The following is a 17,705-nucleotide window of genomic DNA, read 5'->3' on the forward strand; positions in this document are numbered from 1 at the left end:
GTGATTTGGCTCACTTGTAATGAAAATAAAAGAAATCTTGTTTTTCATAAGCTATGGATTAGTATTGCACAATATGTCTGGGTGGGGGTCCTGCTTTGGAAATCATTTGTACCCCTTTCAGAGATCACATTTAGTTGCCCTCAAACATCCTCATGTTGCACAATGAAATGTAAGCATAGGATGAAGTGTGCATTCCTGTATTCTCTAGTACAGTGTTTTTCAACCACTGTGCCGCGACACTAGAGATACAGTCTGGTGTGCCGTGGGAGACTATCTAATTTCACCTATTTGGGTTAAAAATATTTTTTGCAAAGCAGTAATTATAGTCTGCAAATGATGTGTTGTTGTTGATGATCGGTGCTGTCTGGAGCTCGGCAGAGTAACCGTGTAATACTTTTCCATATCAGTAGGTGGCAGCCGGTAGCTCATTGTTTTGTAGATGTCGGAAACAGCGGGAGGCAGCGTGCAGGTAAAAAGGTGTCTAATGCTTAAACCAAAAGTAAACAAAAGGTGAGTGCCCCTAAGAAAAGGCATTGAAGCTTAGGGAAGGCTATGCAGAACGAAACTAAAACGGAACTGGCTACAAAGTAAACAAAAACAGAATGCTGGACGACAGCAAAGACTTACTGTGGAGTGAAGACGGCGTCCACAATGTACATTTGAAACCGACATGACAATCAACAATGTTCCCACAAAGAAGGATGAAAACAACTGAACTATTCTTGATTGCTAAAACAAAGTAGATGCGGGGAATATCGCTCAAAGGAAGACATGAAACCGCTACAGGAAAATACCAAAAAAAGACACGAAGCCACCAAAATAGGTGCGCAAGACAAGAACTAAAACACTACATAAAGGAAAACAGCAAAAAAACTCAAAATAAGTCACGGCGTGATGTGACAGGTGGTGACAGTACACCTACTTTGAGACAAGAGCTATATTGATGCATGCTTGGTTATGGTTTAAAGTCATATCCAACAATTGCGACAACGTCTTTTTACTGTCACCTGAGTATAGTTTTTTAAAGATTTCTGCTGGTGGTGTGCCTCCGCATTTTTTCAATGAAAGAAATGTGCCTTGGCTCAAAAAAGGTTGAAAAACACTGCTCTAGTAACAGCATTCCATGATTAATATCAATACATTAACATGAATAATAAATGACAGTAAAATAAGCACACGTATGACTGAGGAGTCATAGTGCAACTTTGTGTGGTGTTTGAGTTGTCCGACTTTTTGTGTGGCCATAAACGCACCAGTGGCTTAGTGGTATGCGTGTTGGTGACAGATGACAAGTTGGTTTTGGCCTGGTTTGTACGGCAGAAAATGACTAGTTTTTCCAGATAGAAGTTTTTGACTCATGTTTCTGGTGTGGTTATGTCCGAATATAAACAGTTTTGCTCAATAAAGTGATGGATATAATTGCTGTCCTCGAAGCATCTCCATAGACGTTACAATAATTGAACGGTGTTGACGAGCACCGTCAGGGCCGCTTGTTGTCACGGTCACTCAGAGTTGCATTGCAAAATGACACAGAATAAATGTGTTTATTTTGTTTAGAATTCAGATGGGGTTTGATTTGGTGCGCGGCATATATTTGCTGTGCGCAGAGGACGCTTGAGCAGTGTGCAATTGCGCGGGCGCGCACCTTAGAGGGAACGTTGCTCACAGGGCACAGAGGAGGCGACACAGTTGGCGTATCGGCAGGGCCGGCCCGTGGCATAGGCCGTATAGGCAAATGCTAAGGGCGCCGTCCATCAGGGGGCGCCAAGCCAGTGCCACAAATGTTGGAGAAAAAAAAATAATAATAAAAAAAAGTTGGTACTATTATTTCTAAATACAAAAAATAATCCCACGTTAAATAAAATGCAAAGTAAAGCCTATTTAATAGAAATATTATTTCTTACAACATTACGCCCCCCCACACGGTGCGCCCCCTCCCTTCCCGTATCATGACTCTTTTTGGACGTCACCACATCAAAAAATCAACACAAGATGTCAAAACGGCCAAAACTGTCAGGTGCCCAGGGAAGAAAAAAGAGAAAAGAAGAGGAGAAACGAGAAAAAGACAGAGGTAGCAGGGAGGTAACGTTAGCCTACATGAAATGATTTGTCTGTTACAGAATGTGATAGTAACCTGGCTTTTTGGCATTAAGCTAATGTTACATGATTCGGCAATTGCTAATCAATAAATAGCTAGTTCTGTTTTAACGTCGGGTTAATATTGTGGGGGGGGGGGGCTAAATTATTATGGTAAATAATAATGTAACGTTAGGTAATTACAGTACTCCCTGGTGTACAGTCATTTGTAAGTCATTCTAGTTAATGCAATATTAAAAAGCACAAATAGAGAACTCTGTAAGATCCCCTTTTTTTGTAATATAGTTGTTAAAGTCATACTGGTTTGATATCTTGTTTTGTGCAGTGCCTTATTTATTTTGTATTTTTAATTTATTTTATGCAACTTGTTGACACGTTTTATTTTGTGGTTATGTATGTAAAAAATATTGTATTTCATATATTCATTTTTTATTTTTGTATTCATTTATTTATTCTTTTTTTTTTTATATTGTTAACTATTCTGATAGTTAATTTGCTTTCTTTAAGTAAAAAAAAGGTCAAAGACAAAGCTATTCGGTTTCTTGTGAGTATATACACTTCACTGCCGACGTGGGGGGGGCGCCACCTAAAATCTTGCCTAGGGCGTCAGATTGGTTAGGGCCGGGCCTGCGTATCGGTCACGTGACCAAAACAGCTCATGATCGGTCACGTGACCAAAACAGCTCATGATCGGTCACGTGACTTTCTAAAAGCGGTACGCGCACCGACACAGGGTATCGCTCTATGAGCTGGACGCATGCGCCGATGCACGGGTGTTGCCGGACCCATCACTAATATGTACTTTTGGAAACACTTTTACTTTAAAAAATGGTTTATTGTCATTTGTTTATATTGGTCCCTAATTGCTTTTGTATTTGTATTCCCAAAGGTTTTCCACCTTGTAACTATTTGATGCAAAAAAAGAGACAATCTAGTCCAAAATAAAAGGAGAAACAGAGATTTGTCTCATCATTGCATTGAAACAAAGTGAAGTCTCAGTGTAACTCCTGGTCAAGAAGTCCAAACCCTTTTCAAGTTAGGGGAGAAAACAAACAAACAAGACATAACTTGACAATGACTGTTATGATTATGATTATTGTGATTATTAATACGATTACAACTATGATGATTATGATTATAATTATGATTATGACTATGATTATTGTGATTACGATTATGATTATTATGAGTATTATGATTATCATTGTTATGGTTATTATTATTATTATTATGACTCTTATTATGATTAAGATTATGACTATTATGATTATTATGATTACTGTGATTATTAATACAATTACGACTATTATGATTATGATGATTATGATTAGGGATGTCCGATAATGGCTTTTTGCCGGTATCCGATATGCCGATATTGTCCAACTCCTTAATTACTGATACCGATATCAACCGATATATACAGTTGTGGAATTAACACATTATTATGCCTAATTTGGACAACCAGGTATGGTGATGATAAGGTACTTTTTGAAAAAATGAATCAAATAAAATAAGATAAATACATTTAAAACATTTTCTTGAATAAAAAAGAAAGTAAAACAATATAAAAACAGTTACATAGAAACTAGTAATTAATGAAAATGTGTAAAATTAACTGTTAAAGGTTAGTACTATTAGTGGAGCAGCAGCACGCACAATCATGTGTGCTTACGGACTGTATCCCTTGCAGACTGTATTGATATATATTGATATATAATGTAGGAACCAGAATATTGATAACAGAAAGAAATGGGGGGAGGGAGGTTTTTTGGGTTAGTGCACTAATTGTAAGTGTATTTTGTGTTTTTTATGTTGATTTAATAAAAATAAAAAAATAAAAAATAAATAAAAACGATACAGATAATTCCCGATATTACATTTTAACGCATTTATCGGCCGATAATATCGGCAGGCCGATAATATCGGACATCCCTAGTTACATAGAAACTAGTAATGAATGAAAATGTGTAAAATTAACTGTTAAAGGTTAGTATTATTAGTGGACCAGCAGCACGCACAATCATGTGTGCTTACGGACTGTATCCCTTGCAGACTGTATTGATATATAATGTAGGAAGCAGAATATTAATAACAGAAAGAAACAACCCTTTTGTGTGAATGAGTGTGAATGGGGTGGGTTGGTGCACTAATTGTAAGTGTATCTTGTGTTTTTTATGTGGATTTAATAAAAAATAAAAAAAAATAAAAAAATGAAAACGATACTGATAATAAAAAAAACGATACCGATAATTTCCGATATTACATTTTAACGCATTTATCGGCCGATAATATCGGCAGACCGATATTATCGGACATCTCTAATTATGATTATAATTATGATTATTGTGATTACAATTATGATTATTATGATTATCATTGTTATGGTTATTATTATGATTAAGATTATGACTATTATGATTATTACGATTACTGTGATTATTAATACGATTACGACTATGATGATTATGATGACTGATTATTGTGATTACGATTATTATGATGACGATTATTATTGTTATGGTTATTATTATGATTATTATAAGTATGATTAGGAAGATGCTGGTTTTCTCACCTATGACGCGGCGGTTGAAGTAGTCAGGCAGCATGCGCTCACAGACGGTCACCAGCAGCCAGAAGGCTTCTTCTTCTTTGGCGTAGAGCAGCAGCACCGAGGCCAGGATGTTCATGGACTACATCACACATGTCAAACATCAACACTTGATGTTCATGGACTACATCACACATGTCAGACATTAACACCTGATCATTTAGACACTAACATGCGCTGAAGTGGAACCTCCGAAGTCCTCAGGACCACCCATAACGTGTGTATATATATACACACAACGTTATGGGTGTAACATTGTCTTTCACAATGTTATGTCAGACCCACTCGACATCCGTTGCTTTCGGTCTCCCCTAGAGGGGGGGGGTTACCCACATATGCGGTCCTCTCCAAGGTTTCTCATAGTCATTCACCGACGTCCCACTGGGGTGAGTTTTTCCTTGCCCGTATGTGGGCTCTGTACCGAGGATGTCGTTGTGGCTTGTACAGCCCTTTGAGACACTTGTGATTTAGGGCTATATAAATAAACATTGATTGATTGATTGATTGATACACACACACACATATGTGTACATACAGTAGATATATATACATACATATATATATATATATGTACATACATACATACATACATACATACATACATACATATATATATATATATATATATATATATATATATATATATATATATATATATATATATATATATATATATATATATATATATATATATATATATATATATATATATATATATATATATATATATATATATATATATATATATATATATATATATATATATATATATATATTGTTGGAAGCAGATCAGAATCATATCCATATTTAAGTGTTACTTCTTTCTAAACTCCTATAGTCATATAAAGAATAGCTAGTATTCTTCCTTCTTTTGAGTCTCATAGTAAGGTGTCGGCCTTCTAGATTGGAATGTGTCAGAGTAGAGATAACTCGGAGTAGTCTAAACAACGGGAGTGGGGGCGAGGGACAGAGGGAAGATCACGGGACTTCCGGGGGTTTGAGGGAAGACCGATCTAGACTGGGCGAGGGAACGCTGGTGTACTGGGTTGGTCTCACGTTTGTCCTCTAAGCTTGGAGAATAAACCACAAAATACCAACTACTGCCTGGTGATTGAATATAAACATCAGCTTATTGCCATAAAAAGAATCTGGGAGAGACTAGCAATTTGAATTCCCCATTGGAGGAACGCTGGTCAAACGCAACAATATATATATATATATGTATGTTAAAAAAATATGTTTTTCTTTTATTGAAGGTTATTTATTGTATATAACAAAAAAACATTTGGACTTTGGACGTTCCAGTCCAGTCAATACTTTCCCAGAACTCCTCCTGGTAATACCTGGCAGTACCCGATCTTGGGGTTGCGGTGAGCGTAGGCCGTGAGAACGCGTCTGAGCGCCGCGATGCCGGTGGGGTTCTGGAAGGCGGGATGGTCCGGCAGGGAGCGGTGGAGGTCTCGCTCGATCTCCTCGGTGGCCAAGCTGCTCTGACCCATGGACTTGTGCACCAGGCTGGCGTAGTAACCCTGGTGGGCCTCCAAGTCGGAGGTGGCGTCTGTCGGAGTGTCAAAGTCAACGTCCATGGCGTCCTTTAATGTTTCTTCATGTTACCTGACAGCGTCATCCACAGCTCGCCCCGCAGAGACTCGGGTATCCCCATGGCAACCAGCCTCTGGACCTTCTCGGTGCGGAACATGTGGACGCCACGGCCGAACTCCATGAAATGTTCTTCCCACAGCCGCTCCTTTGCTGCCTCAGTGTTCTGAACAAACACACAAAATGTTCTCAACAAACACACAAAATGTTCTCAACAAACACACAAAATGTTCTCAACAAACATCCCAAATGTTCTGAACAAAGACACAACATGTTCTGAACAAACACACAAAATGTTCTCAACAAACACACAAAATGTTCTCAACAAACATCCCAAATGTTCTGAACAAAGACACAACATGTTCTGAACAAACACACAAAATGTTCTGAACAAACACACAAAATGTTCTCAACAAACACACAAAATGTTCTGAACAAACACACAAAATGTTCTCAACAAACACACAAAATGTTCTCAACAAACACAAAATGTTCTGAACAAACATTCAAAATGTTCTGAACAAACACACAAAATGTTCTCAACAAACACACAAAATGTTCTCAACAAACACAAAATGTTCTGAACAAACACACAAAATGTTCTGAACAAACATTCAAAATGTTCTGAACAAACATTCAAAATGTTCTGAACAAACACACAAAATTTTCTCAACAAACATCCCAAATGTTCTGAACAAAGACACATGTTCTCAACAAACACACAAAATGTTCTCAACAAACACACAAAATGTTCTCAACAAACACACAAAATGTTCTGAACAAACACACAAAATGTTCTGAACAAACACACAAAATGTTCTCAACAAACACACAAAATGTTCTGAACAAACACACAAAATGTTCTCAACAAACACACAAAATGTTCTCAACAAACATCCCAAATGTTCTGAACAAAGACACAACATGCTCTGAACAAACACACAAAATGTTCTGAACAAACACACAAAATGTTCTCAACAAACACACAAAATGTTCTGAACAAACACACAAAATGTTCTCAACAAACACACAAAATGTTCTCAACAAACACACAAAATGTTCTCAACAAACACACAAAATGTTCTCAACAAACACACAAAATGTTCTCAACAAACACAAAATGTTCTGAACAAACATTCAAAATGTTCTGAACAAACACACAAAATGTTCTCAACAAACACACAAAATGTTCTCAACAAACACACAAAATGTTCTCAACAAACACAAAATGTTCTGAACAAACATTCAAAATGTTCTGAACAAACACACAAAATGTTCTCAACAAACACACAAAATGTTCTGAACAAACACACAAAATGTTCTCAACAAACACACAAAATGTTCTGAACAAACATTCAAAATGTTCTGAACAAACACACAACATTTTCTCAACAAACATCCCAAATGTTCTGAACAAAGACACAACATGTTCTGAACAAACACACAAAATGTTCTCAACAAACACACAAAATGTTCTCAACAAACACACAAAATGTTCTCAACAAACACACAAAATGTTCTGAACAAACACACAAAATGTTCTCAACAAACACACAAAATGTTCTGAACAAACACACAAAATGTTCTGAACAAACACACAAAATGTTCTGAACAAACACACAAAATGTTCTCAACAAACACACAAAATGTTCTGAACAAACACACAAAATGTTCTCAACAAACACACAAAATGTTCTCAACAAACATCCCAAATGTTCTGAACAAAGACACAACATGTTCTGAACAAACACACAAAATGTTCTGAACAAACACACAAAATGTTCTCAACAAACACACAAAATGTTCTGAACAAACACACAAAATGTTCTCAACAAACACACAAAATGTTCTCAACAAACACACAAAATGTTCTCAACAAACACAAAATGTTCTGAACAAACATTCAAAATGTTCTGAACAAACACACAAAATGTTCTCAACAAACACACAAAATGTTCTCAACAAACACAAAATGTTCTGAACAAACATTCAAAATGTTCTGAACAAACACACAAAATGTTCTCAACAAACACACAAAATGTTCTGAACAAACACACAAAATGTTCTCAACAAACACACAAAATGATCTGAACAAACATTCAAAATGTTCTGAACAAACACACAAAATTTTCTCAACAAACATCCCAAATGTTCTGAACAAAGACACAACATGTTCCGAACAAACACACAAAATGTTCTCAACAAACACACAAAATGTTCTCAACAAACACACAAAATGTTCTCAACAAACACACAAAATGTTCTGAACAAACACACAAAATGTTCTCAACAAACACACAAAATGTTCTGAACAAACATTCAAAATGTTCTGAACAAACACACAAAATGTTCTCAACAAACACACAAAATGTTCTCAACAAACACACAAAATGTTCTGAACAAACACACAAAATGTGTTTTGTCTTGCTGGGTGGAAAAAGTTGTTGTCTATGTTCTTCTGCTCCAGAAGCAAAGAAGTACTAAAATAATAATAATTCTATAAGTACTAAAAAAATTTTTTAAAAAATACTATAAGTACTAAAAAAAAAATAATAATAATAATACTATAAGTACTAAAAAAAAAATATATATATAATACTATAAGTACTAAAAAAATAATAATAATAGTAATACTATAAGTACTAAAATAATAATACTATAAGAGCAACACTTTTGTATTGTCTCAGGAATGATTTGTAAATGTAACAAGAAGCTCTTAAAAATATGCAAGAAATGTTTCATAAAGTGTAAGAAAATGTAAACAAGTGAGAAGAACTCTTTTCTGCAGTGCTCTAAAGGGTGAGCGTGGTGTGGTGTTAGCGCTCTTGCCTTGCATCCTTTACAGACCACATGGGTTTGACTACGGCCCCTTTGGAAAAACCCCAAGACCTGCTCAGGTGACCTTTCCTCTTTTATCTGCTTATGAATATTCAAACATTCATCACGGCGGTATAGCTCGGTTGGTAGAGCGGCCGTGCCAGCAACTTGAGGGTTGCAGGTTCGATCCCCGCTTCCGCCATCCTAGTCACTTCCGTTGTGTCCTTGGGCAAGACACTTTACCCACCTGCTCCCAGTGCCACCCACACTGGTTTGAATGTAACTTAGATATTGGGTTTCACTATGTAAAGCGCTTTGAGTCACTTGAGAAAAAGCGCTATATAAATGTAATTCACTTCACTTCACTTCACATAAAAAAGTTCATCATGTTATCAGAGAAACTACTTTATTTAAATGAAGGAAAATGAATGAATGAATTAAAGTACCTTGTTTAAATAAAGAAGAATGAATGAATGAGTTGAAGTACCTTGTTTATATAAAAGAAAATGAGTGAATGAATGAAAATACCTTGTTTAAAGGAAGAGGGAATGAAAATTAATGAATGAAAGTACCTTGAATGAATGAATGAATGAATGAGGTAAAGTACCTTGTTCATATAAAAGAAAATGAATCAATGAAAGTACCTTGTTGGAATAAAGGAAAATGAATGAATGAATAAATGAATTAATAAATTAATTAATTAATTAATTAATTAATTAAAGTACGGTTTAAGTGAAGGAAAATGAATGAATGATGGAAAGTACGTTGTTTAAAAAAAGGAAAATGAATGAATTAATAAATGAATAAAAGTACAGTGTTAAAAAATGAAGGAAAATGAAGGAAAATGAATGAAAGTTCCTTGTTTGAATGAATGAAAATGAATGAATGAATGAAAGTACCTTGTTCAAATTAAGGACAATGAATGAATAAATTAATAAATGAATGAATGAATGAATTAAGTACCTTGTTTAAATAAAGGAGAATTAATGAATGAATGAATGAAAGTACCTTGTTGAAATAAAGGAAGATGAATGCATGAATGAGTGAAAGTACCTTGTTCAAATAAAGGAAGATGAATGAATGAATGAATGAAAGTATGTTGTTGAAATAAAAGAAGATGAAAGAATGAATGAGTGAACGTATGTTGTTGGAATAAAGGAAGATGAATGAGTGAAAGTACCTTGTTGTTGTTGTTGCTAGCGTGCTGGAAGGCAGTGATGAGGGCCTGGCTGTTGACGGTGTTGCGGAGAACCTGCTCCTCCACCTCCTCCTCATCCTCATCCTCATGGTAGTAGAAGGTGTAGTAGGAGCAGCTCTGTGGAGCAAACCAAAGCGCTAAAAGCAGCCGACATGACGGTGGACATGACGGTGGACATGACGGTGGACATGACGGTGGACATGACGGTGGACATGACGGTGGACAAGACGGTGGACATGACGGTGGACATGACGGTGGACATGACGATGGACAAGACGGTGGACATGACGGTGGACATGACGGTGGACATGACGGTGGACATGACGGTGGACATGACGATGGACAAGACGGTGGACATGACGGTGGACATGACGGTGGACAAGACGGTGGACAAGACGGTGGACATGACGGTGGACATGACGGTGGACATGACGGTGGACAAGACGGTGGACATGACGGTGGACAAGACGGTGGACAAGACGGTGGACATGACGGTGGACATGACGGTGGACATGACGGTGGACATGACGGTGGACATGACGGTGGACATGACGGTGGACAAGACGGTGGACAAGACGGTGGACATGACGGTGGACATGACGGTGGACAAGACGGTGGACAAGACGGTGGACATGACGGTGGACATGACGGTGGACAAGACGGTGGACAAGACGGTGGACATGACGGTGGACATGACGGTGGACATGACGGTGGACAAGACGGTGGACAAGACGGTGGACATGACGGTGGACATGACGGTGGACAAGACGGTGGACAAGACGGTGGACATGACGGTGGACAAGACGGTGGACAAGACGGTGGACATGACGGTGGACATGGTGGACATGACGGTGGACATGACGGGGGACATGACGGTGGACATGACGGTGGACAAGACGGTGGACAAGACGGTGGACATGACGGTGGACATGACGGTGGACATGACGGTGGACATGACGGTGGACATGACGGTGGACATGACGGTGGACATGAAGGTGGACATGAAGGTGGACATGACGGTGGACATGACGGTGGACATGACGGTGGACAAGACGGTGGACATGACGGTGGACATGACGGTGGACATGACGGTGGACAAGACGGTGGACATGACGGTGGACATGACGGTGGACAAGACGGTGGACATGACGGTGGACATGACGGTGGACATGACGGTGGACAAGACGGTGGACATGACGGTGGACATGACGGTGGACATGACGGTGCCATGACGGTGGACATGAAGGTGGACAAGACGGTGGACATGACGGTGGACATGACGGTGGACATGACGGTGGACATGACGGTGGACAAGACGGTGGACAAGACGGTGGACATGACGGTGGACATGACGGTGGACATGACGGTGGACAAGACGGTGGACATGACGGTGGACATGACGGTGGACATGACGGTGGACATGAAGGTGGACAAGACGGTGGACATGACGGTGGACATGACGGTGGACATGACGGTGGACATGACGGTGGACAAGACGGTGGACAAGACGGTGGACATGACGGTGGACATGACGGTGGACATGACGGTGGACAAGACGGTGGACATGATGGTGGACATGACGGTGGACATGACGGTGGACATGACGGTGGACATGACGGTGGACATGACGGTGGACATGACGGTGGACATGACGGTGGACATGAAGGTGGACATGAAGGTGGACATGACGGTGGACATGACGGTGGACATGACGGTGGACATGACGGTGGACATGACGGTGGACATGACGGTGGACATGAAGGTGGACATGACGGTAGACATGACGGTGGACATGAAGGTGGACATGACGGTGGACAAGACGGTGGACATGACGGTGGACATGACGGTGGACATGACGGTGGACATGACGGTGGACAAGACGGTGGACAAGACGGTGGACATGACGGTGGACATGACGGTGGACATGACGGTGGACAAGACGGTGGACATGACGGTGGACATGACGGTGGACATGACGGTGGACATGACGGTGGACATGACGGTGGACATGACGGTGGACATGACGGTGGACATGACGGTGGACAAGACGGTGGACATGAAGGTGGACATGACGGTGGACATGACGGTGGACATGACGGTGGACATGACGGTGGACATGACGGTGGACATGACGGTGGACATGACGGTGGACATGACGGTGGACATGACTGTGGACATGAAGGTGGACATGAAGGTGGACATGAAGGTGGACATGACGGTGGACATGAAGGTGGACATGAAGGTGGACATGAAGGTGGACATGAAGGTGGACATGAAGGTGGATATGAAGGTGGACATGAAGGTGGACAAGACGGTGGACAAGACGGTGGACACGTACCGAGGCGGTCCTGTTGTGTGCGCCCCAGCGGAAGGTGGACTGTTTGAGCTGCAGAGACCTGAGTCGACAGGTGAGACTCTCCACCAGGTGCTCTCTCTCCTGCAGCTGGATGAGCTGGAAGGCCTTCTTGGAGCGCACGCTCACTATGATGGGATCAGGTAGCAGCTGGCTGCTCTCCGCCTTCTCCACCGACAACACCTGGGAGGGATGGAAATGTTCTTGTTATTTCAGGTTATTAGCGTTGAATGAAGATGTTAATGACAAGAAGGTGACCTCGTAGAGGGGGAGGAGCAGGAGACACTGGCCCTCCTCGTGGCTGCTGAAGCACAGGTAGTTGTCGGTGGTGTACAGCGTGCCCGCCGTGTGGCAGCGGGCGTGAGGCGTCCACGCCGCGCACGGCGCCACCTCGTGGAGCCTTTCGCTGCGAGGGAGGCGGAACAGAGCCAACACGTACTCCCTCAGGGCCTGCTCCTCCAGAACCCTGCAGAGAGGACCGCATTGTTCTGTTACCTCCGCCAGAGAGAGTGCATAGGCCAGGGGTGGGGTTCTTTTGGAGCATCCTCCAACACATTCTAAAAATACTAGTTAAAAAAACAACATAAAAAGTGTAATAAAAGAGAAAACAGGTGAATTGTTGTTATGAATGATTGACATATTTAAGGCTCCAATTACTTCACATCAAATATTACACTTTGAAATGTTTTTGGGGCAAAAATATTGCACATTTTGTATTTGTCATAAAAAATTAACTTTTTATGACAAAAAGGGCATAAAACAAACAAACAAAAATATAATAAAAACTTATATTCCAAGGATAAATCTGAAGTTGATCTAGCGGTTTATGGGTTGAAAGTAATAACAAATAAATAACGTGTTTCTAATTTTTAACACGTTTATGAGTGGGACTCTTTTGGATCCCTGAGAATTTTGAGTGGGATTTTCTTTAAAACTGTCATAACTCAAAAATAATGAGTCCACTTTTTTTATATATAAATTATTGACCTATTTGGGGCTCCAATTACTTGACATCAAATATTACACTTTGAAAAATTTTTGGGGGTAAAAAATTGCAAATTCTGTGTGTTTGTCATAAAAAACGGGGTTTTCTTTAACAAAAAGGACATAAAACTAAAACAATTTCAACTTTATGTGGACAAATAGATCTGAAGTTGATCTAGAGCAGCAGTTCACAATCTGCGGTACGTGCACCACTAGTGGTACGTGCACCACTACACTAGTGGTACGTGGACCACTAGTGCCACGTGCACCACTAGTGGTACATGCACCACTAGTGGTACGTGCACCACTAGTGGTACGTGCACCACTAGTGGTAAGTGCACCACTACACTAGTGGTACGTGCACCACTAGTGGTACGTGCACCACTAGTGGTATGTGCACCACTACACTAGTGGTACGTGCACCACTAGTGGTATGTGCACCACTACACTAGTGGTATGTGCACCACTAGTGGTAAGTGCACCACTACACTAGTGGTATGTGCACCACTAGTGGTACGTGCACCACTAGTGGTATGTGCACCACTAGTGGTACGTGCACCACTAGTGGTATGTGCACCACTACACTAGTGGTACGTGCACCACTACACTAGTGGTACGTGCACCACTAGTGGTACGTGCACCACTAGTGGTACGTGCACCACTACACTAGTGGTATGTGCACCACTAGTGGTACGTGCACCATTAGTGGTATGTGCACCACTAGTGGTATGTGCACAACTAGGGGACGGCGTGGCGCAGTTGGGAGAGTGGCCATGCCAGCAACCTGAGGGTTCCTGGTTCAATCCCCACCTTCTACCAACCTCGTCACGTCCGTTGTGTCCTTGAGCAAGACACTTCACCCTTGCTCGTGATGGGTCGGGGTTAGGGCCTTGCATGGCAGCACCCGCCATCAGTGTGTGAATGTGTGTGTGAATGGGTGAATGTGGAAATAGTGTCAAAGCGCTTTGAGTACCTTGAAGGTAGAAAAGCGCTATATAAGTATAACCCATTTACCATTTAACTAGTGGTACATGCACCACTACACTAGTGGTACGTGCACCACTAGTGGTACGTGCACCACTACACTAGTGGTACGTGCACCACTAGTGGTACGTGCACCACTAGTGGTACGTGCACCACTAGTGGTACATGCACCACTACACTAGTGGTACGTGCACCACTAGTGGTACGTGCACCACTAGTGGTACGTGCACCACTACACTAGTGGTACGTGTACCACTAGTGGTACGTGCACCACTAGTGGTACGTGCACCACTACACTAGTGGTACGTGCACCACTAGTGGTACGTGCACCACTAGTGGTACGTGCACCACTACACTAGTGGTACGTGTACCACTAGTGGTACGTGCACCACTAGTGGTACGTGCACCACTACACTAGTGGTACGTGCACCACTAGTGGTACGTGCACCACTAGTGGTACGTGCACCACTAGTGGTACGTGCACCACTAGTGGTACGTGCACCACTACACTAGTGGTACGTGCACCACTAGTGGTACGTGCACCACTAGTGGTACGTGCACCACTACACTAGTGGTACGTGGACCACTAGTGCCACGTGCACCACTAGTGGTGCATGCACCACTGGTGGTACGTGCACCACTACACTAGTGGTACGTGCACCACTAGTGGTACGTGCACCACTAGTGGTACGTGCACGTGCGCAGGGTGGATCTAGTGGTCCGCCAAATAATCACTTGAATAAAGTATAGCGTATTATTTTCCTATATACAAACACAGTGTTACTGTTCAAACTGTAATGTTACAGTGGACAACAATAATACAAATACTTGTTAAATAAAACCTCTGTCCTGTTTTTAATGAATATTAGGCCTACTACGCTACTGTATTTAAATGTTGGTATTTGGAGAGTCTAGTTTTTTCTAGGGTGGTACTTGGTGAAAAAGGTTCTAGAGATTTAAGCCCTGACAAAAAAATGTTTTAACATTTTAATGACTGAGACCCTTGAGGGTCCCCGGGACAAAACATGTGGGGAGCCAGCCCTAAGGGTTAAAAATATATATTTATTGTATTGTGGTTTTATAAATGAAAGATATCAAAATTGCCACCGCATGTGCGCCCCCCAGTGGAAAAAGCTTGGACCCCCTGATCTAGACGATCCGGAATGTTCCAGCCAGTATTTCACAATAACCCTGAGAAAAGGGACTAGCGACCTCTTGGTGATGCGTGCCGGCTGCTGCAGAACTCGGTCCAGCTCCAGACCTTCGCTGTCCAGCAGCCGTCTGAGAGCGATGTCTGCCAGCTGGCCCACCACGCCGTAGGCCTCGTCCAGGTTCAGGAACATGGAGAAGTCTCTCTGCCGCCGACGCGTGCTCACCCTGATGGCGTCTGTCATGAAGCCGCCGGAGATCCGCTCCAGACGCGTCACCTCCGCCCAGGGAATGACGAACTTGACTGCAATGGAGTAGAAAGCCGTGTGACTGATGTAGTATTATTGGAAGGAGTACTGGTACTAGTTTGCCCAGCAGGAAGGAGTACAACGCCATGTGATCGATAGGAATCCTTTTCTCTCTGGCACTCAGCGAAGGCGGACACTTTCCCTCTCCCTCTCCACTGTCTCTCCTGCTGGCTTCTTGATTTTCTCTTAACTTTCTTGGAGCCTCTTTCTGCATTGCTCTCCGAAATCTAAACAATGGAATTGATCAACTTACCTCTCAAGAGAATTGACAAGATTTCGGGTGTCCTGACAGTGCGGTTGTTGCTGGACAGAGGACGGACTCTTGGGAGAAGAGGAGTGCCGCGTGCCTCCCTTTCAGTCGAGGACGTTGAAGATATCGACCTATTAGAAATCAGCGTAACATCTGTAGATTGGAGCGAGCCTTGCCTTGGTGTAGCCACAAATCGGAAGACGCTGGCAGCCGTTCAAAGTACCCTAGAGTTGCCACAAATGATCGGAGGATGCAGGCAGAGCTGTGGGCACTCAAACTTTTGTGCCATCCATCTTGTACCGCGTATTCAAAGTGGGTCGCAGCAGCCTAACTCCACGTTTTCTTTCCACAGCAACTTGGTCCAGCTCCTCCCGGGGGATCCTGAGGCGTTCCCAGGCCAGCTGGGAGACATAGTCTCTCCAACCTGTCCTAGGTCTTCCCCGTGGCCTCCTACCGGTCGGACATGCCCTAAACACCTCCTCAGGGAGGCGTTCGGGTGGCACCCTGAGCAGATGCCTGAACCACCTCATCCGGCTCCTCTCCATGTGGAGGAGCAGTGTCTATACTCTGATCTCCTCCCGGATGACAGAGCTTCTCACCCTAACTCTAGGAAACTCATTTTGGCCGCTTGTACCCAAGCTCATGACCATATGTCAGAATAGGAACATAGATCAACTGGTAAATTGAGAGCTTTGACTTCCGGCTCAGCTCCTTCTTCAACACCACGGACCGATACAGGGTCATCAGACGCCGCACCGATCCACCTGTCAATCTTACGATCCACTCTTCCCTCACGCGTGAACAAGACCCCAAGATACTTTAATTCCTCCACCTAGTGAAAGATCTCGTCCCCAACCCGGAGATGGCACTCTACCCTCAGTGGCCTAGTGGTTAGAGTGTCCGCCCTGAGATCGGTAGGTTGTAGTTCAAATCCCAGCCGAGTCATACCAAAGACTATAAAAATGGGACCCGTTTCCTCCCTGCTTGGCACTCAGCATCAAGGGTTGGAGTTGGGGGTTAAATCACCAAAATGATTCCCAAGCGCGGCGCCGCTGCTGCCCACTGCTCCCCAAGGGGATGGGTCAAATGCAGAGGACACATTTCACCACATCTAGTGTGTGTGTGACAATCATTGGTACTTTAATCTTTAATCTTTAATCTTAATCTTTTCCAGGCGAGAACCATGGACTCGGAATCGGAGGCGCTGTTTTTCATCCCAGTCGCTTCACACTCGGCTGCAAACTGATCCAATAAGAGCTGAAGATCCTGGCCAGATGAAACAATCAGGACTATGTCATCTTCAAAAAGCAGAGACCTAATCCTGCAGCCACCAAACTAGATCCTCTCAACGCCCTGAC

General features: G+C 42.2%; 1 protein-coding gene across 1 annotated transcript in view; it reads right to left on the reverse strand.

Annotated features, from left to right (window-relative positions):
• The window catches only part of LOC133663150 (TBC1 domain family member 8), a 43,605-nt gene that overhangs the window by 10,630 nt on the left and 15,270 nt on the right, over nt 1-17,705 (reverse strand). The window contains exons 6-12 of the mRNA XM_062067401.1: nt 15,853-16,093; nt 12,931-13,138; nt 12,658-12,855; nt 10,302-10,436; nt 6,320-6,470; nt 6,049-6,263; nt 4,670-4,787 (exon numbers count right to left, since the gene is read on the reverse strand). Coding sequence (XP_061923385.1) covers nt 4,670-4,787; nt 6,049-6,263; nt 6,320-6,470; nt 10,302-10,436; nt 12,658-12,855; nt 12,931-13,138; nt 15,853-16,093 — 1,266 coding nt within the window. The remainder of the gene's footprint in view (nt 1-4,669; nt 4,788-6,048; nt 6,264-6,319; nt 6,471-10,301; nt 10,437-12,657; nt 12,856-12,930; nt 13,139-15,852; nt 16,094-17,705) is intronic.

Source organism: Entelurus aequoreus, linkage group LG13 (genome assembly GCF_033978785.1).
Source record: "Entelurus aequoreus isolate RoL-2023_Sb linkage group LG13, RoL_Eaeq_v1.1, whole genome shotgun sequence".
NCBI lineage: Eukaryota > Metazoa > Chordata > Actinopteri > Syngnathiformes > Syngnathidae > Entelurus > Entelurus aequoreus.